Source organism: Ranitomeya variabilis, chromosome 1 (assembly GCF_051348905.1).
Source record: "Ranitomeya variabilis isolate aRanVar5 chromosome 1, aRanVar5.hap1, whole genome shotgun sequence".
Lineage (NCBI taxonomy): Eukaryota > Metazoa > Chordata > Amphibia > Anura > Dendrobatidae > Ranitomeya > Ranitomeya variabilis.
This window is the reverse complement of record NC_135232.1, coordinates 875,738,597-875,759,155: the sequence shown is the minus strand read 5'-3', so window position 1 is coordinate 875,759,155 and position 20,559 is coordinate 875,738,597. Positions and strand designations below refer to the sequence as shown.

The following is a 20,559-nucleotide window of genomic DNA, read 5'->3' as shown; positions in this document are numbered from 1 at the left end:
ATCTCAAGCACGCAGTTCATGCTAGACAGCCCAGGAATTTACAGGAGCTAGAGGCTTTTTGCCAAGAAGAGTGGGCTGCTTTAACATCTGAGAAAATAAAGGACCTCATCCACAACTACCACAAAAGGCTTCAAGCTGTCATTGATGTTAAGGGGGCAATACATGGTACTAAGAAATGGGGTATGTAAACTTTTGATCAGGGTCATTTGGATGTTTTGAGTTGTCATTATGATTTAAAATGAGAAAACCCAGTTAGACAATAAATGGCTTCACCCAACCACAAACCATGAGTGGAGAAAAAGTTTTGGTGTTATCATTCATATTCTCTGAAAAAAGGCGAAGAATGCAAAAATTCTGCAGGGGTATGTAAACTTTTGAGCGCAACTGTATATGTGTATCTGTGTGTGTACATGTGTAGTATACAGTGTGTGTCTGTATATGTGTATATAGTATGTGTGTACATATATATAGTAAATAGTATGATTGTGTGTACCTATGGTGCATTGTGTGTGTATATTTATATATATGCATGTACATACAGTATATAGTATGTGTTTCTGTGTATATTATATATGTATACTGCATGTGTGCAATATATTGTGTAAATATATGCATAAACTATATATGCACGTGATCATACTGTATATAAACTGAATGTTTCTGTGTGTATATACTTTGTATATGTGTTTGTACACACTGTATGTGTATTTATACTGTATATACAGTATATAGTGTATGTTTCTATATTTATAAAGTATATATGATGTGTGTACATGTATAGTGTGTATATGTGCTGCATATATAGTTCTGTAATTGTAGTGTTGCTATAATAGGGATCCGCAGTTTATGTCTAATGCCTGTGTTTTACATTAGGGCCTGTTCACACTGTCTTTCTTTACTGCGCCCGGTGGGTTCTGCCTGAATCCTGTATAAATTGCAATTGCAGGAATGGCGTTCAAATGAATTCCACATGTGATGTTTTTTTTTTCTGAACATGTCTGTCTGTTCCAACAGCCACAGAAACGTGGACACTTATAGATGAAAAAATGCAAACAGACTCTGAGGGTAGGTGCACACGATCAGTAAACGCTGCGAGTTGGACGCTGCATACTTGTGCAGCGTCCAGATGTTACAGCATAGTGGATGGAAATTCAAGAAATCCCATGTCCACTATCTGTGCAGAGATGCACGCGACTCACTGAAGAGACGGGCATGTGGTGCGTCTTTCCAGACCGCAGCATGTCAATTTCTCTTGCTGAGGTGCAATAAATCTCACCTGTGCAATGTATTGGACGCAGTGAATCCCCACGGTTCAGTGATCACAGAGGAGTCACCTGCGTTCAATAGCCAGCAGCGCTTTGGACGCAGTGGACATATGCTGCCAATTCCTGAACGTGTGCACATACCCTAAGAAAATAAATCAGACGGTCAATTTCAATTTCAGAAAAAAAAATTCATTTGCACCTTGCTTGTGTCATTGCAGTCTGTGGCTCTGTAAGGAGGTGGCGGAGGACCTCAGTACTCCCTCTCTCCTTCCTTTTTGGCCCCAAGCACTTGATATAAACATGTTCTTAATATATTGTGTTAACATTGTTCTTAATGTATGTGCCTTGTAATTCCATTGAACTGCTTCATATGCATGTGATCTATTTGCTATGCGTGATCGTATGTAAATGTGTCTATATCCTTTCATTGTGGGGAGTTCCTCTTTAAATCATCTATGTTCTATGTCTTTATTGCTGTACTGTGTGTGCCCTGGAAGGGCCAGGAGGAAAAGGATCTGCTGCCCCGCCCCAGCCTACCTTGTTACAGCCCCATCGGGGATTTATGTGAATCCTATTTTAGGGGGATTCAGGCAGAAGCGCAGTGTGAACAGGGCTTAATATACTATTGGATGGAATAGTGCAGTCTACTACACTATTCCGCTCTGTCCCAGTGCTGCAGCCAGACACGGACACCAGCCAGAAGACGCTCTTTTTTATAAATCTGCTGCTGTCGTCTTTCAGCATTTCTGCAGCATTTTTTTCCTTATTCAAATGAATGCGGCACAAAAATGCAAGTGAAAAGGCTGCAAAAAACCCAGAATATTTCATGCCATCACTATAGATCAATCCGCAGCAAAAATGATGCGTGTGAACTGACACTGCAGGGGTTTTCTGAGAATGTAAAAATAATTAGGATTGGGGGCCCCACTTTGAATTTTGCCCAGGACCCCTATTTGTCTTATACCGGCCCTGGAAAAATGGTCATCCGTCTGCCCCCTTATTCTACTTCTCACACTGCTCCTCCATCCTCCTTCCCTCTCCATAGAGTTTATTAGACAACTGTATTCTGACACTTCAATGAGCGGGCAATTCATCTTGTTTTGCTCAAAGTGGATTTTTGCTGTTTTTCAGAGTGAATAGTGAATAGTTGGGAGGAAAAAACAAATTATAAGTGGGGAAAGAAGCAGATTTCTCTAAGATATACAGTACTACAATGTTTCATATATTTGCTTGTACTATTGATTTATAAAAAGTATGCTAAAATTACAGTGATTATTTAAGAATTAATATTACCTTTATGCGAACTTCATGCGCCTTTGGTGGTGCAACCTCAATCTCTTCAATGCTGAGTGGTTGTTTAGGTCCCCAGCACACGGCTGCTTTACATTTGATTACCTGAATGAGAAAGCATAGTAGAACTGTATTTGTGCAATGAGGGAGAGTGTGGAAGAAGGATATCAACACTCTTTATCAAGGTGTGCAGAATTATTAGACAGCTTGTTTTTCTCGGGCACAATGGGCCAAACAAGAGATTTAACAGACTCTGAAAAGTCAAAAATTGTTACAAGTCTGAATCACAGAACCATCAAACGTTTTGTTGCAAATAGTCAACAGTGTCATAAAAAAACAAGTTGAGTGAAAAATGTGCACATTAACTGCCAAATATTTAAGATTTGAAAAGAATCTGGCTGTAAGCAGCTGACCAGATACAACATGCACAAGTAACCGATAAAACGGTTTATTTCTCTAGGGTGGTGGGAAATTGTGGTAACTATAGTACTGGTGAATAATACAAAGCAGAGTAATTACAAGTGAAAATATACAATTATATTATAACTATACAATCAATCCTCAGGTTCACTCTAACTATTACAATCTATATATATATAATCGTCTAAGGGGTACTTCCGTCTGTTTGTCTGTCTGTCTGTCACAGAAATCCCGCGTCGCTGATTGGTCGCAGCCGGCAGACCGCGACCAATCAGCGACGGGCACAGTCCGGCCGCGAATTCGCCCCTTCCTACTCTCTGTCAGTGCCCCCTCCATACTCCCCTCCAGTCAGCGCTCACACTGGGTTAATGGCTGGGTTACACCGCGTTATGCCGCGGTGTAACGCAGTCCGTTAACGTTGCAATTAACTCTGTGTGACCAAATTTTTACTATTGATGCTGCCTATGCAGCATCAATAGTAAAAACATCTAATGTAAAAAATAATAAAAAAAATAAAAAATCATTATATAATCACCTTCCGGCGCCTTTCCGGCTCTTCGCAACGCTCCGGGCCATGCATTGCGGTCTCGCGAGATGATGATGTAGCGGTCTCATGAGACCACTACGTCATCATCTCGTGAGACCGCAATGCATTCTTAGGACGGGAGCGTCGCGAGGAGCATCGCTAAACGCCTCGCCTGCATCCGGGAGCCACCGGAAGGTGAGTATATAACAATTTTTTATTTTAATTCTTTTTTTTAACAGGGATATGGTGCCCACATTGCTATATACTACATCGCTGTGCTATAAACTACGTGGGCTGTGTCATATACTGCATGAGCTGTGTTATATACTGCGTCTCTGTGCTATATACTACGTGGGCTGTGCTATATATTACGTGGTTGGGCAATATACTACGTGGCTGTGTTATATACTGCGTGAGCTGTGCTATATACTGCGTGAGCTGTGCTATATACTACGTGAGCTGTGCTATATACTACGTAGCTGTGCAATATACTACGTGGCTGTGTTATATACTGCTTGAGCTGTGCTATATACTACGTGAGCTGTGCTATATACTATGTGGCTGTGTTATATACTACGTGGGCTGTGCTATATACTACGTAGCTGTGCAATATACATGACTGGGCAATATACTACATGGGCTGTGTTATATACTACGTGGGCTGTTATATACTACGTGGCCTGTGTTATATACTACGTGGGCTGTGTTATATACTACGTTGGCTGTGCTATATACTGCGTGGGCTGTGTTATACACTGCTTGGGCTGTGCTATATACTACGTGGGCTGTAATACACTGTGTTGGCTGTGTTATATACTACGTGGGCTGTGCTATATACTACGTGGGCTGTGTTATACACTGCGTGGGCCGTGCTATATACTGCATGGGCTGTGCTATATACTACATGGGCTGTACTATATACTACGTGGCTGTGCTATATGCTACGTGGCTGTACTATATGCTACGTGGGCTGTGTTATATGCTACTTAGCTGTGGTATACTTCTCTGCTGTATCTGTGCATCATGAATCGTAGTATGTGTTAAAGAGGGGGGCCAATGAGACTATTTCGCCTGGGGCCCTCAAAAACCTGGGGCCGGCCCTGGCTTCACTGATTGGTCACGCCCAGCCGGTCGCGAACAATCAGCGACAGGCGCAGTCCGGCCACGAATTGTTGCGGAATTTGAACCACGCTTCGCTAATTGGTCGCACCCGGCCGTCCGAATCCTGTGTATAAATTGCATTATTCTGAAAACTTCATAAACAAACTACATACATATTCTAGAATACCCGATGCGTTAGAATCGGGCCACCATCTAGTATTCTTATAACCTTCTATCAGGGGTAATGATCCTGGTAGTATAAGAGTCACTGTACTGCCTCTTCCTCTAACACAGGCCCTAGCTGGTGGTCTCTGGTTCTTTCCGCTACGCCGCAAGTCATCCTTACAAAGGTTAACAAGGCTTGTTGGGGGTTCCTTCTCTTCAACCGGCCCTCGCCCTGTCTGTTGTACTAACCGAGGCCAACCTCTGTACCATATGTCAGTGCTGGAAGCAATGGCCTAGTTCACTCACGCCAGGCGTCCACCCCCAAGCAGAGTTTCCTCATTTGACTGATGGCGGATATCTCTTGTACTCTGTGGAATGAGGGCTGGGCCTAGGCTCTTGACTGACATCATCTGGGCTCTGGGTCTTGAACAGCATAGATCTGGTCTCCGGGCTTTGACCTAGTCTGGGTTCTGGAGCTTGCCTTGCGCCGGTCTGATCTGTGGGCGTTGTCTGGGTTCCAGAGCTTGTCTATCGCCGCCTGGGTTCTGCTTCCTGGTGTGCCAAAGTCCACTGGTTCACACTTCCTGTCACGGTCTGTCACCTCGGCCTCAGTCTCTTTCGTGACACATGTCTTGACGTCTCTTCTCTTGGTGCCAAATCTACTCCCATTTTGGCTCGTTAACCTTTTCTAGCAAGAAACTGTGTCATCGTCACCTAACCCGGTACTCAATCCAGTCTTGTCTATCCTTAAACTCTCCATCTTCCGGTCAGTTCCTCAGGGTCCTGTTTGGACAGTAGATGGCATTCCTCACTCACAAATGGCACACAGCACTGAGGATTCTCATCCTTTATGTCACAGCCTCTTACAAAGTCATCTTAAACGCATTATCCTCCAGAGCTATTATATGCCAGAACTGCAACTGCAACCTCCCTGGAGTGCCCAGAAGTATAAGATGTTGAGTGTTCAGAGACGTGGTCAGGGTATGTGGCCATACACATCCATACAGATCCATTGTATTGCTGATGAGAAAATGCCATTTTTTTATGTAACACATCCCTTTAGGGCTACCACAGTACACTGGGTGTTATGGGGGGTCTCACCTCTCCAGGGCGCAGTGCCTCCACCCGAATCTTGATTGGAGCTCTCTCTGGGACTGCAGAAGGACTATTATCTTCTGCCAGGGGATGACTCGGGAAGCCCCTGCCACACTCAGTACATACTCACAGGGATCAGGAGTAAAACAGTTTAACAGGTTTATTGCTATGCAGCATAAATGAGATGGATTTAAAAAAATAACATGCAATACAAGTAACTGCTCTGTCAAAGTCATATACACATCACACTCTAATTCTACTTCAACCCTGCAAGTATAATGTAGCAGGGTTTTTGTTTCTTCTAGTTTAACTCAGTCCAAACGTTGGGGCCCAGTTGCCGCGGATGTTGGCGCACAAATTAGAACAGTTGGTGCACTTAGATGAATATCAATGGCAATAGTCTGGGCTGTAATGTACTCACTGTAAATAGCGCTGGTAGGACCACAAGTCTCAGAAGGGCACTCACTGCGCGTCTCCAACGGCCGGATGGTTCTCTGGACGCCAGCTGGGGGCGGCCGGATTCAGTCCTTTATACGGTGGGAGTGCCGGCAGAACTCTCCAAGTTCTTGATGCAACTTGCTCCAGAGGGTAAAACAAAGCCGCGCTCTCTCCAGCAGCGCGGGTATATCCGAGGGGACAGCAACCCTGCAGCGTGGTGCGATGCAAATCCACCGTGCTCAGTCTCTCCCAGCAAGATGCCACGCTCTTTTCTTTCTCTGAATTCTTGCTTTCACTTTCTGCCCAGCTCCTCCTTCCAAGTCCCTCCTCATCCAATCCAGGCTGTGTCATCTGACTGAAACAAGGATCCCTGGGAATTGTAGTCCAAGGGTCCTTGGGAATTGTAGTCCACTGCAGCTGAGGAAAATCTGCTAATGTCTGTAGGTCCCCGTTTAACTGCAGCTGCAAAGCTCTTCTTAGTGTCTGTAAATCCCAGTATACCAGTAGCTGCCATGACAGTTCCCAGTGCAGGTGTTACATTTACTTTCTGCAACATTTATTATGGCTTACAATATCCGGTACCATCCACGGAATTCTCAGTCTGTGGGTCTATGTGTACATTAATGTATACATGTATAAATGTGTACATTTATGTAGTATCAAAGATGACAAAATGAACTATATAGTCTGAATCCCAGACCATGTCAATCAGATTGCACACTTAGGGAGAGTTAATAAATGGGTTTGCTGGAGTACGATGCACCCAATTCATTAAGTGGCTAATACCTCCAGACAAGGACTGGTGTACACTTAAGGAGTAGGTTACACTACCAAAATAGCATAACTTTTCATTAATTTGATGGTTGGGTGTAGCTATGCCCTATTCCACCCATGCTCTACTAATGCTCTATACATATTGTTGTATCTGGCCAGGATTGGCATGCAAATGTCAAACTTTGCCAATGACTGAGAAATCATACAGCTGTCACTGTTTCAGGATATTCCGGGGCTAAGGGCTCATTCCCTATCCCTAAAGCTAGTGGAGTCCTAACTATCCCTGCTCCTTGGATTACTTCTGATGGTGAAGAGCTCCTAAATCAGCCCTTATCGGTCCCCTTCCCTACTTAGGGCCAGGGAAATAGGAAGTTGTAGTGTATAAGGATATACAAATCAGACTAACAAGGGAAGACCTACAGGGATAAATATAAATACCAATCACATGCACGCACAAATAACAGAGTCAAACACTGGGAAGTAAAGGAAGGAAAAATCAAATAGGAGAGGATGGGGATATGCACACAGACAAATCACCAAGCAACACTCTTCTGAACAACACTCCAAATGCCTCCAAACATCCTTTGCATGGAAGAGTTAATTTATATAAAGTAATAAAAGATGATTTATCAACAACAAGGCATTTGATTTGAGCCATAAAGGTAGGACTTTTTTCAGCAGTCTATACCCTATATGCCCATATTAATATTTTAGATAGGTCAAATGTGGCGAGAGATTCCCTTTAAAGAGGTTATCCACTACTTTAGCATTGATGTCCTACCTGTAGCATAGGTCATCAAGGTCTGACATTTAGCACCTCAGCCGATCAGTTGTTATCGGTGTCGGCCACCGTTAGCCGGAAGTACTCTCTTGCATAGCTGGCCTTCTTCTGATAGTGGCTGCTGCATGGTACTACACATCTGCCTCCTATTGATTTGAAGATGGAACAGCTCTGCAGGTGAGTGCTTACAGCTGATTTCTGGCGTACACACCTTAAAGGGAACCTGTCAGCAGAATTTTTCAGAGTACAGACATGGCCATACTGTAGGCGCCATTTTGTTGGAGAGACCTATATAAGACCCTGCCCACAGTCACGCCCTGATGCATGAATATATCACCACTAGTGATGAGCGAGTGTACTCGTTGCTCCGGTTTTCCCCGAGCGCGCTCGGGTGACCTCCGGGTATTTATGACTGCTCGGAGATTTAGTTTTCCTCACCTCAGCTGAATGATTTACAGCTGTTATCCAGCTTGATTACATGTGGAGATTCCCTAGCAATCAGGCAACCCCCACATGTACTTATGCTGGCTAACAGATGTAAATCATTCAGCTGCAGCGATGAAAACTAAATCTCTGAGCACTAACAAATACTCGGAGGTCACCCGAGCGTGCTCGGCAAAACCCGAGCAACGAGTACACTCGCTCATCACTACTAATCATCACAAGAATACTTCAGACAATGATTACACAAAAACCACAAAACAAATTTCTTCACCACAGGTATCATTTTAATAGGTATCCCACTGCCAACATGGCCATTTCTGTACTTTGCAAAATCCTGCTGACTTGTTCTCTTTAATGAATCGGCCCTTTCATTTTTTAGTTTAGCTTGGTAAATGAAATCTATGTTTATCATTCGATTTTAAAAAGGAACCCAATTATGGAACACTCCAGGCAAAATATCTAAACTGTAGTATGAGCAGATCCAGAGTTCCTTGAATTCCTGTGCCACTACCCTCCCCTCCGGACCTGCACTTAGCATAACACAACATAACTTGGCTATGGTATGAGACTGCAAGGCAGTAAACTAAATCTCTGCCCTACGGGAAGGAAAACCCAAGATTCTATGACAATTATGAATAATTAGAATATGCTAAGAAATATTTATATATGGAAATTAGTACGAGCTGAGTTGTGAAATATATCTGTTCCGTAATGCAGGCATGATCTAAAGAATCTTGAAACTACTCCCTCCATCATCTCTTCTTGCTAAGATATAATACTAACAGCAAGTGAAGGAGAGTCGTGTTATGACTCTGTAAGTGCTCAGTTTTGTCACAGAAAACCAAAGGATTTTCTAGTGCCAGCAAAGTGAGTGAGATTCCTGAATTCTCATGCACACGTTGCTCATTTTTTTCTTTTTTGAATCTGTAGTATGTTAATTCTTTCAGCATGTTTTGCAGATGATTTGTTAAACTGTACAAGTAAACAATGTAACAAAAATGCAACACAAACATGACAAAAATGTCCCTATTTCTGGAAGATTTTTCCTGCAAACACATCAGGATTTTCAGAAGAATTTTCTTTTGCAAATCATCAATGTGTGCACATACCCTAAGGGGGAAATCCTGGTCACAATTCCCACAAAGTTATGTAAACATTTTATAATTCTAATGCATGGGAGATTATTACATTGTCATTTTGTAACTGAACTAGAAGACAGAGTTGTCATTCCTGACTAAGAAAACATAAATACATTACAACTACTTACCTTCCCAGCAGTAGCCATGTTCCACTTCTTTCCACAAACCTTTACACAGGTCAGTGTGAATGGTATTTTTCATTTTCTAAAGTACCAAATTACACCTCCCATTCCTGTCCCCCTCCTCCCTGGCTTAGTGCCTTGTGCTCCTCCTTATAAAAATCAGTTATAGCTGTAGAAATGGTGATAGGGTAAAAATAGAGGACATAAAATATAACAATCCTCTCCATTTACATATATTCTCCTTACCATAAATGTGAACTTTATTCACAGTAGTTAAGAACTTATAATATGTGCAATTATATAGTATATCATGTGTAAAAAACACACTTTGTAGTTGGTATTGACATAGTACGGTCACAGTCAATGCTGGTAGAAAGCAAGGTCAAATAAAGCAGCGAGGGAAGTTATTTCCAAGCATGCAGCCAAACAACTTCTCTTGCTCCCTAGTACAATATTTAGTATGCTGCCTGTCACATCTCTTAGTAAAACTCCAACCAAATACATTCAGCTACATTTGTATTCACCAAAATAGATCTATAAGTCCTCATAAAGTCACAAATATTACAAGATCTAATCTTTGTAGTCCATATAACATCATTAATATACTAAATAAATACATGAATATATCTAGAGAAGCACAGATTGAGATATAATTGGGAGGGAATAAGAGACAGTGGACAAGTCTGATAATTTGCGCTATATTACAGTGGATATAAAAAGTCTAAAATACCAGGCTATGTAATCTAAAAATCAAATTTCAATTGGATTCAGGTCTGGGACATTGCAAAACGTTGATGTTCTCCTGGTGAAGCCATTCTTTAGTTTACGGTATTTGGCGGTATGCTTAGGGTCGTTGTCGTATAGAAAAGTGAAATTCATCTTCAGCTTTTTAGCTGATTTTGTTGCAAACATTGACTAACATTTGGATCAGTTCAAAATGTCATCCACTTTGACTAAAGTCTTAGTTCCAGCAGCCACAAAATAGCCTCAAAAGCATAATTCTGTGTCCAACACTCTGTTTCACAGTGAGTATAGTATTCTTTTGGGGATAATGACAGTGTTAACTTTGTGCCAAACATACCTTTTGGAATTATGGCCAAAAATTCAACCTTGGTCTCATCAGACAATAACACATTTTTCCATTTGCTTTTGGAAGACTTGATGTAGGTTTGGGTAAAGCATAGCTGGGCTTGGATGTTTTTCTTTGTAAGGAATGACTTTAATCTTGCCACATTACTCCACAGGCCAGACAAATGAAAAATACCAGAGATTGTTGTCAAATACAGTACACAATAAGTACAGTAAACCTGTCAGCAGGATTTTGCTCAGTAAACTACAAACACTGTCTACGTTATACTGATTAAAATTATACCTTGGTTGATGAAATCCGTCTTGTGGTTGTTGTTCAATCTGTATTTGCAGTTTTCAGTTATTGTGATTCTGGTGCTCAGGGGCGGAACTCTGCTTACATATGGTTCTTTATGGGCTTATGACAGGTCACTGATCCGTCAGTGACCTGCCGCCTAATTTACAAACTACATATCATATTGTGTGGTTTAAAAAAAAAATTAACGTCAGTAACATGGCGCCATTTTACTGCAGCAAATTTTTTTTTCTAGCAAAATGGCCCCAGTTGCATTTGCCGAGTAGCATCTATCGGAACGCGATAGATGCTACTGCGCATGTGCCCCCACCACACCATTTTGATTAAGTTATTTTTTTTTAGCCACCAATATTATAGGCATAATGCTATATGTGCTACTGGTCAGGCGCTGCTGCCATGTAAATTGTACATTTTTTTTTTCTAAACTCACCATAGTATATGCAGTATGTAAAATAGGGGGCAGGTCACTGAAGGATCAGTGACCTGTCGTAAGCCAATACAGATGAATGCCTAAGCATAGCATCCTATAAAGCCCAACCAACAGGCCTGCCCCGAAGCACCAGAATCTCATTAACTGAAAATTACAAATTAAACATAAACCACAAGACGGATTTCATCAACCAAGGTATCATTTTAATCAGTATAGTGGCACCAACCTGACAGTATCTGTAGCTTACTTAGCAAAATCCTGCTGACAAGTTCACTTTAATGTTGCTGTAGGCCTCTTGGCAACCTTCTGGACCAATTTTCTTCTTGTATTTTCATAAATTTTTGAAGATTGTTCAGGTCTAGGTAATGTCACTGTTGTGCCAAATTTTAGACCACTGCTTGATGACCATCTTCACAATGTTTCATTGTATAGCTAATGCCTTGGAAAAAATGTTGTGCCCTTCTCCTGGCTGATAACTTTTAACAATGAAATTCCTTTGCTGTGTTGTAAGCTGATTACGAACCATAACTTTTGCTGTAAAATGCAACTAAGAAAACATCAAGAAAATTATACAAGAACAGCTAAATTTTATATATGGAGTTAATCAGAATCACTTTAAACTGTGACAGCTGTGTACTGACTTTTATTTAAAGGGAACCTGTCACCTGAATTTGGCGGGACCAGTTTTGGGTCATATGGGCGGGGTTTTCGGGTGTTTGATTCACCCTTTCCTTACCCGCTGGCTGCATGCTGGCCGCAATATTGGATTGAAGTTCATTCTCTGTCCTCCGGAGTACACGCCTGTGCAAGTCCCGCCAAATTCAGGTGACAGGTTCCCTTTAACATGAGCTTTAATGTGATTGGCTAATTATGAACATACTATAGTCACATTATTTTAGTTTTCTTATATTTCCTTAAAAATGATTTAAGTTGTTTCTTAATGGATTTGCACAGACTGAGAGTGACATTAAATTTGGAGAAAATTCTAGAATGATGCTTTTCGGTATGTTTTTTTTACATCACAAAACCTGGAGACTCATGGTCATACCAAATCATTATCATGCTTTGGATTTTTATAGACTTTTCTTATAGTTATTATTAATATTAATTATGCTAAATCCTGAAACAGTAGTTTGATTTAGCATTGATTTATTTATAAATAAAGTTTGTTTTTATGGAATTGTGCTAAAAATACATCTTTATAGATGCATTATAACAGTTTTACTTCTCTACTGACAAATTAATGATGCACTATATGATACTGTTGGCATGATCTGAACATCTTTTTTCTCAATCTGTTTATTGTTATTGAGTTAGGTTGAATTAAACATTGGCTATCACATATACACTGCAAAGGGGTCTAAGTTGTAGATTAGGGGGAGCAGAGGCGATGATGCAGTGGAAAAGGACATCAGATGGATCAGCAAAGACCAGAACAGCAGAATATGCATGACAGCAGATTGACAAGTGAAGCCAGAACCACTAGATGCTGCTGGAGGCCACATAGAGGATCTGCATAGAACTATATACAGCCTTGATGTTGCAGCAGCAATGTAGTTAATTGCAAAGGCATATATGCAATTGGAAACTTTCAACATGGATATAGTAATAGCAGAGACAGAAATGCAATCAGGCACCTTAAAGGGAACCTGTCACCCCTAAAATCGAAGGTGAGCTAAGCCCACCGGCATCAGGGGCTTATCTACAACATTCTGTAATGCTGTAGATAAGCCCCCAATGTATCCTGAAAGATGAGAAAAAGAAGTTAGATTATACTCACCCAGGAGTGTTCCCGCTGTGGTCCAGTCCGATGGGCGTCGCGGTCCGGTCCAGCACCTCCCACCTTCTTACGATGACGTCCTCTTCTTCTCTTCATGCCGGGAAAGTTCAGAGAGGCCCGGAGCCTGCGCACTGCAGTACTTTGCTCTGCCCTCAACAGGGCAGACAAAGTATGCCTGCGCCAGAGCCGCAGCGTGAAGACAAGGAGAGGACGTCATCCTATGAAGATGGGAGGCCCCGAACCGGACCGCGACGCCCATCGGACTGGACCGCCCCTGGGTGAGTATAATCTAACCTCTTTTTCTCATCTTTCAGGATACATCGGTGGCTTATCTACAGCATTACAGAATGTTGTAGATAAGCCCCTGATGCTGGTGGGCTGAGCTTACCTTCCATTTTGGGGGTGACAGGTTCCCTTTAATAGCAGAAAGGCGTTAGTTACGGTACTTGTAGTTTGAATCAGCAGAGCTGACAGAGGATTCACAGGTCTGAGTGAAGAAGTAAAAGTTATATTGTGAAAAGCAAGCATGAGTTGCTGGGAAGACAATTAGCCAGCTGGCCTGGAGTCTTTAGATAGATCAGGATAAACTGCGTTTATTCTTAATTATGCCAGACATATTATTCAGCAGGTCAAGAGACATAAGGCATTGTTCATATGAGCCTGAATGTTAACTCTTGTTGTAGGTTGAATTGATGTTGGTTGATATGTTGAATTGTTGCTGACTACTTATTGTATCAGTCCCTGCAGCTTATTCTGCTATCCTTGAGGTACAAAGGAGCAGATTAGTTGAACAGTCGATGTTTGTTAATTTGGTGAATGTCTACTGACTACCTATTGTGTCAGTCATTGCAGCTTGTTGTTCTGAAAACATTGAAAGACAAAATATGCAGGTTAATTGAACACTTGAACAATGAGAGATGACCTCCTCCAACCTACCCCCCAAATCTGTGGATAATGGCCTGAAGGACAGCCATGGGTATAAAAGTGACCTCTCTCCTTTTACAGCCTCTAGAGGACAGCAACCAAGGCACCATGGCTCCAACTGGAGGAATACAGATTGGATGCACTGCCCATCACTGAACCCATGGCGACATTCGGAGAATCCAGGTTGGGATAATCAGGTCACCTGGCCACATACGTTAATAGACTCTATCAGCTTCGAATGCTTGCCGCTATCTCCTCTCTGTGGGTGCCCCAAAAAGTGGGTTGCTACTGGTTGGGGTAGTTAGCCCTTGAAACCCCAAAGTCACAAATGTTTCAATTCTCAACGAGCCAGCAGAAGTGTGAGACTCTGTCATTTGCACCATCGTATGTACTTGTTGGACTGTACTAAATGTTATTAACTGTTGGTGATCAAATAAATTATTACTGTAGTTAGTTACCCTTACCCTATGTTCAGTGAGATGAACCCTGGTCTGTGCGGTCTTTCTAAAGACTTCCAGGCCAGCAGAAGAGAGAACCCACTAACCCTCGTGTCTCTACAGCTGGATGCTGTACTTTCCGTAATACTCAGGCAGCTGGCAGCAGCCTGAGCTAAACTTAGTAGACTTTGGGTGGTGATGTCAGTGGTGTTTGACTTGTTTGTTATCAGAGTAATCCAATGTGGATTAATATAAAGGTAGTTGGCTGTAGGAGAAGGTAGCAAGGCCATGTGTAGATGCTGGACAGGTGAGCAACACAAAGTTTCCAGGTCTGGCATTGTCCTTGAGTGTGCAACTTCATTTAGAAATTGGGAAGTGGAGTAACATCCAATAGTTTGTGTATGAAAATAGTTTGGGATACCAGAAATAGATCATACTGTATGTTCTTGTCGTCTTTGAACTGAGAAATTTAGACTTGGAACAGTTTAGGGATTGTTTTATATTACTTTACAATGATAAGTTCTTATTTACATAAGAAGATATTGCCATTATAAATGGCACACAGCAGGTTGTGGCCCATATAACATATTTGGCAATGGGTTAAAAACATCTAAAATTATTCTTCTGTTGGCAGTATTACTTCCTACAATGGGTTGTGAAAGTATTCACCCCCTTGGCTTTTTACTTCTTTTTTTTTTACTTTACAACCTGTGTTTAAATATTTTTGTAATCCAATTTGTGTGTGATGCATCAGCACTAAATAGTCTAAGTTGGTGAAGTCAAGTGAGAAAAATATAGGCCTAAATTATATCTATGGCATCAAATAACTTAAAATTGTTAAAATTGGCATGTGCATATGTATTCATCCTTTTTGCTATGAAGCCTCTAAACATTTCAGGTGCAAGCAATTACCTTCACGAGTCACGTGCTTATTGAAAGGAAATCCACCTGTATGCAATCTAAGTGTCACATGGTCTGTCAATGTATACAATTTGGGCACCCCTGGTCAAAACTACTGCTATTGTAAACAGATATGCAAGTTGAAGATGAAATAATCTCTAAAAGGGCTAAAGTTAAAGCTGACACATTTCCTTTGTATTTTAGGCAAAAAAAAAAAATATTATTTTTGGTATGAGTTTTTTACATACCAATTCCTGTTATGAAAAAAAAAATGACAATACATATATATATATAGTAATTTTTAACATTTTAAAAATTACAAAATAGAAAATGGGCCATTGCAAAAGTTTGTGCATCCTGCATGGTTAGTACCTAGCAGCACCCCCTTTTGCAAGTAATTTTGACCAGGGTGCCCATACCTTTGCATGTCACTGTACGCACCTTTTCTGAAAAGCCACAGAGGCTGCAACACCATTAAGCAAGAGGAACCGCCAACCAAAAAACACCATGAAGACCAAGGAGATCTCCAAACAAGTCAGGAACAAAGTTGTTGAGAACTACAAGTCAGGGTTGGGTTATAAAAAATATCCCAGTCTCTGATGATCCCCGAAGTACCATAAAATCCATTATCATGAAATGGAAAGAACATGGTACCATGGCAAATCTGCCAAGAGAGGGCCGCCCACCAAAACTTTCAGTCTGGGCAAAGAGGCCATTAATCAGAGAGGTAACACAGAGTTCCCAAGCACAGACTTGACTATCTGTCCATACGATCATAATAAGCCGTACACTCCATAGGTGGTGGCCTTTACAGAAGAGTGGGCAGAAAAAAGCCTTTACTTACACAAAAAAATTGTAAAGCTCGTTTTGAGTTTGCCAAAAACATATGGGAAACTTCCCAAATGTATGGAGGAAGGTGCTGTGGTTAGATGAGACCAAAATTGAACTTTTTGGCCACCAAGGTAAACACTATGTCTGGTGCCAAACCAACAGAGCTCATCACCCCAAGAACACCATTCCCACCGTGAAACATGATGGTGGCAGCATCATGCTGTGGGGATTTTTTTTGCAGCAGTGACTGGGAGAAGGCTCAAAGTTGAAAGGAAGATGGATGGTGTGAAATGCAGGGATATTCTTGAACAAAACCTGCTTCACTCTGTCAGTGATTTGAAACTGGAACTGAGATTTACCTTCCAACAAGTCAATGACCCAAAGCATACTGCTAAATCAACTCAAGAAGTTTAATGGGAAATGTGTAAATGTTTTGGAGTGGCCTAGTCAAAGCCCAGACCTTAATTCAATTGAGACTCTGTGGTCTGACTTGAAAATTGCTGTTCATCAGGGAAAACCATGTAACTTGAAAAAGCTGGAATAGTATTGCTGTGAGAAATTGACAAAAATTCTAGTGGCAAAATGTGGAAAGCTCAGAGACTTATCCAAAGCGACTTGTAGCTGTAATTGCCATAGACGGAGGATCTACAAGGTACTGACTTTAGGGGGTAAATAGTTATGTACACCGACCTTTTCAGTTATTTTGTCCTATTTGCTGTTTTCTTCGCAATTAAAAGAAAACCAAATGTTGATAGTTGTAAGCGTGCTCTTTACATAAACTGATGCAAAAGTGAAATTCCAGGTTGTGGGGTAGCAAAACACTAAAAATGCCTGGGGGGGTTAATTTCGCAAACCACTGTATGTGCTAGCTGTTTGGCTTACTTTACTTTCTGAATAGGGGTGAGCAGACCTGTGGACGTTAAGGTTTGACGGGTTCAACAAAGATACAGTTAAAAGTTTGGTTCGGGACGGAACTTGACCTGAACTTAACCCCGGATCCAATAGAAGTCAATGGGACCCGAAAATTGGTGCATGAAATGATCATTGTAAAGGCTAGAGGGCTGCACAAGAAAGCCAATTGGGAGGAAGAGCAGGACAATTACCCTGCAAACAAATGTAGATAGAAAAATTACTTAAAATAACATAGAATGAAAAAAAGAAAAAATTATAATCTTGAAACAGGAGACGGAGGTCCAAGTAGAGCAGGAGGTTGAGGAAGAGATCGAGGTGACGGTGTATGTCAGGGGTGGGGAATCTTTTTTCTGCCCAGGGCCATTTGAATATTTATACCATCCTTCGGAGGGCTGTACAAACTCTGCCCTGTTATAGGCCTGGTGGTTAGGTGCACCCAGAATGACCTGATGGTTAAACTGGAAATCGGGACAAGCTCTGGGGAGTGGGAGCTCTGCTGACCGCAACCCTAATCCTATCACACAAACACTAGAAATAGCCGTGGAGCGTACCTAACTCTCCCTAGATGCCTCTTCACAGCCTAAGAGCTAACTACCCCTAAAGATAGGAAATAAAGCCTTACCTTGCCTCAGAGAAATTCCCCAAAGGAAAAGGCAGCCCCCACAAATATTGACGGTGAGTTAAGAGGAAAGTCACAAACACAGGAATGAAACAGGTATTAGCAAAGGAGGCCAGTCTTCACTAAATAGACAGAGGATAGTAAAGGGATCTATGCGGTCAGCACAAAAAAACTACAAAAACCACGCAGTGTGCAAAAAGCCCTCCACACCGACTCACGGTGTGGAGGTGCAACCCTGCGCCCCCAGAGCCTCCAGCTAGCAAGGAGATATTATGATAGCAAGCTGGACAGAACTTAGCATGTACTAAGAAATATATTCAGAATGCAATAAACAATAAATAAGCTAGCAGGGACTTAGCTTCTGTTGGAACAGTCAGGTCATCAGAGAAATCCAAGAGAGATCTGAACCAGTACTGAAACATTGACAGCAGGCATGAGGTAACGATCTGAGTGGAGTTAAATAGAGAAGCCAGCCTAGCGATAAACGAGGGCAGCTGGGAAAGCAACCTCAAGGATCAGCAGTACCACTCAAAGCCACCAGAGGGAGTCCAAGGACAGAACTCACTGAAGTACCATTCATGACCACAGGAGGGAGTCCAAGAACGGAATTCACAAGAGTACCCCCCCCTTGAGGAGGGGTCACCGAACCCTCACCAGGGCCCCCAGGCCGATCAGGACGAGCCAAATGAAAGGCACGAACTAAATCGGCAGCATGGACATCGGAGGCAACAACCCAGGAATTATCCTCCTGACCATAGCCCTTCCATTCGACCAGGTACTGAAGTTTCCATCTCGAAAAACGAGAATCCAAAATCTTCTCTACCACATACTCCAACTCCCCCTCGACCAACACCGGAGCAGGAGGGTCAACGGAGGGAACCATAGGCGCCACATATCTCCGCAACAACGACTTATGGAACATATTATGGATGGCAAAAGAAGCTGGAAGGGCCAAACGAAACGACACAGGATTGAGAATTTCAGAAATCTTATAAGGACCAATGAAACGAGGCTTAAACTTAGGAGAAGAAACCTTCATAGGAACATAACGAGATGACAACCAAACCAAATCCCCAACATGAAGTCGGGGACCAACACAGCGACGGCGGTTAGCGAAACGTTGAGCTTTCTGCTGGGACAATGTCAAATTGTCCACTATGTGAGTCCAAATTTGCTGCAGCCTGTCCACCACAGAATCCACGCCAGGACAGTCTGAAGGCTCAACCTGCCCCGAAGAAAAACGAGGATGAAAACCAGAATTGCAAAAAAAGGCGAAACCAAATTAGCCGAACTGGCCCGATTATTCAGGGCGAACTCAGCCAATGGCAAGAAGGTCACCCAATCATCGTGATCAGCAGAAACAAAGCATCTCAGATAGGTTTCCAAGGTCTGATTGGTTCGCTCGGTTTGGCCATTTGTCTGAGGATGGAAAGCCGAAGAAAAAGACAAATCAATGCCCATCTTAGCACAAAAGGACCGCCAAAACCTCGAAACAAACTGGGAACCTCTGTCCGACACAATGTTCTCCGGAATGCCATGCAAACGAACCACATGCTGGAAAAATAATGGAACCAAATCAGAGGAGGAAGGCAATTTAGGCAAGGGTACCAAATGGACCATCTTAGAGAAGCGATCACAAACCACCCAGATGACAGACATCCTTTGAGAGACAGGAAGATCTGAAATAAAATCCATGGAAACATGCGTCCAGGGCCTTTTCGGGACCGGCAAGGGCAAAAATAACCCACTGGCACGAGAACAACAGGGCTTAGCCCAAGCACAAGTCCCACAGGACTGAACGAAAGAACGCACATCCCGTGACAAGGAAGGCCACCAAAAGGATCTAGCCACCAAATCTCTGGTACCAAAAATCCCAGGATGACCAGTCAACACCGAACAATGAACCTCAGAGATAACTCTGCTAGTCCATCTATCAGGGACAAACAATTTCCCCGCTGGACAACGGTCAGGTCTATCAGCCTGAAACTCCTGCAGCACCCGCCGCAAATCAGGGGAGATGGCAGACAGAATCACCCCCTCTTTGAGAATACCAGCCGGCTCAGGGATTTCCGGAGAATCAGGCACAAAACTCCTTGAAAGGGCATCAGCCTTCACATTCTTAGAACCCGGAAGGTATGAAACCACAAAATCGAAACGGGAGAAAAACAGCGACCATCGAGCCTGTCTAGGATTTAACCGCTTGGCAGACTCGAGATAAGTCAGATTCTTGTGATCCGTTAAGACCACCACGCGATGTTTGGCTCCCTCAAGCCAATGACGCCACTCCTCGAATGCCCACTTCATAGCCAACAATTCCCGATTGCCAACATCATAATTATGCTCAGCAGGCGAAAACTTTCTAGAAAAGAAGGCACATGGCTTCATCACAGAGCCATCAGAACTTCTTTGAGACAAAACAGCCCCTGCTCCAATCTCAGAAGCATCAACCTCGACCTGAAAAGGGAGCGAAACATCTGCCTGACACAACACAGGGGCCGAAGAGAAACGACGTTTCAACTCCTGAAAAGCCTCAACGGCCGTAGAGGACCAATTCACGACATCAGCACCTTTCTTGGTCAAATCAGTCAACGGTTTAACAACACTAGAAAAATTAGCGATGAAGCGACGGTAGAAATTAGCAAAACCCAGGAATTTCTGAAGGCTCTTCACAGATGTAGGCTGAGTCCAATCATAAATGGCCTGAACTTTAACAGGATCCATCTCGATAGTAGAAGGGGAAAAAATGAAGCCCAAAAAGGAAACCTTCTGAACTCCGAAGAGA

The 20,559-nt window shown here is 42.4% G+C and overlaps 1 protein-coding gene and 1 long non-coding RNA gene across 4 annotated transcripts in view; one reads left to right on the top strand and one right to left on the bottom strand.

Moving 5' to 3' along the window:
- Positions 1 to 20,559, bottom strand: part of LOC143788262 (alcohol dehydrogenase 1-like) — a 50,506-nt gene that overhangs the window by 16,027 nt on the left and 13,920 nt on the right. The window contains exons 1-2 of one of the 3 annotated variants that reach the window (XM_077277786.1): positions 9,567 to 9,689; positions 2,559 to 2,660 (exon numbers count right to left, since the gene is read on the bottom strand). In XM_077277786.1, coding sequence (XP_077133901.1) covers positions 2,559 to 2,660; positions 9,567 to 9,584 — 120 coding nt within the window. In that variant the 5' untranslated portion in view covers positions 9,585 to 9,689. Of the gene's footprint in view, positions 1 to 2,558; positions 2,661 to 7,855; positions 7,880 to 9,566; positions 9,690 to 20,559 lie in introns of those variants that run through there. The other 2 variants (XM_077277804.1, XM_077277796.1) reach the window with 2 other exon arrangements.
- LOC143788278 (uncharacterized) overlaps positions 1 to 20,559 on the top strand; it is a 47,650-nt gene that overhangs the window by 16,364 nt on the left and 10,727 nt on the right. The window lies entirely within an intron of this gene.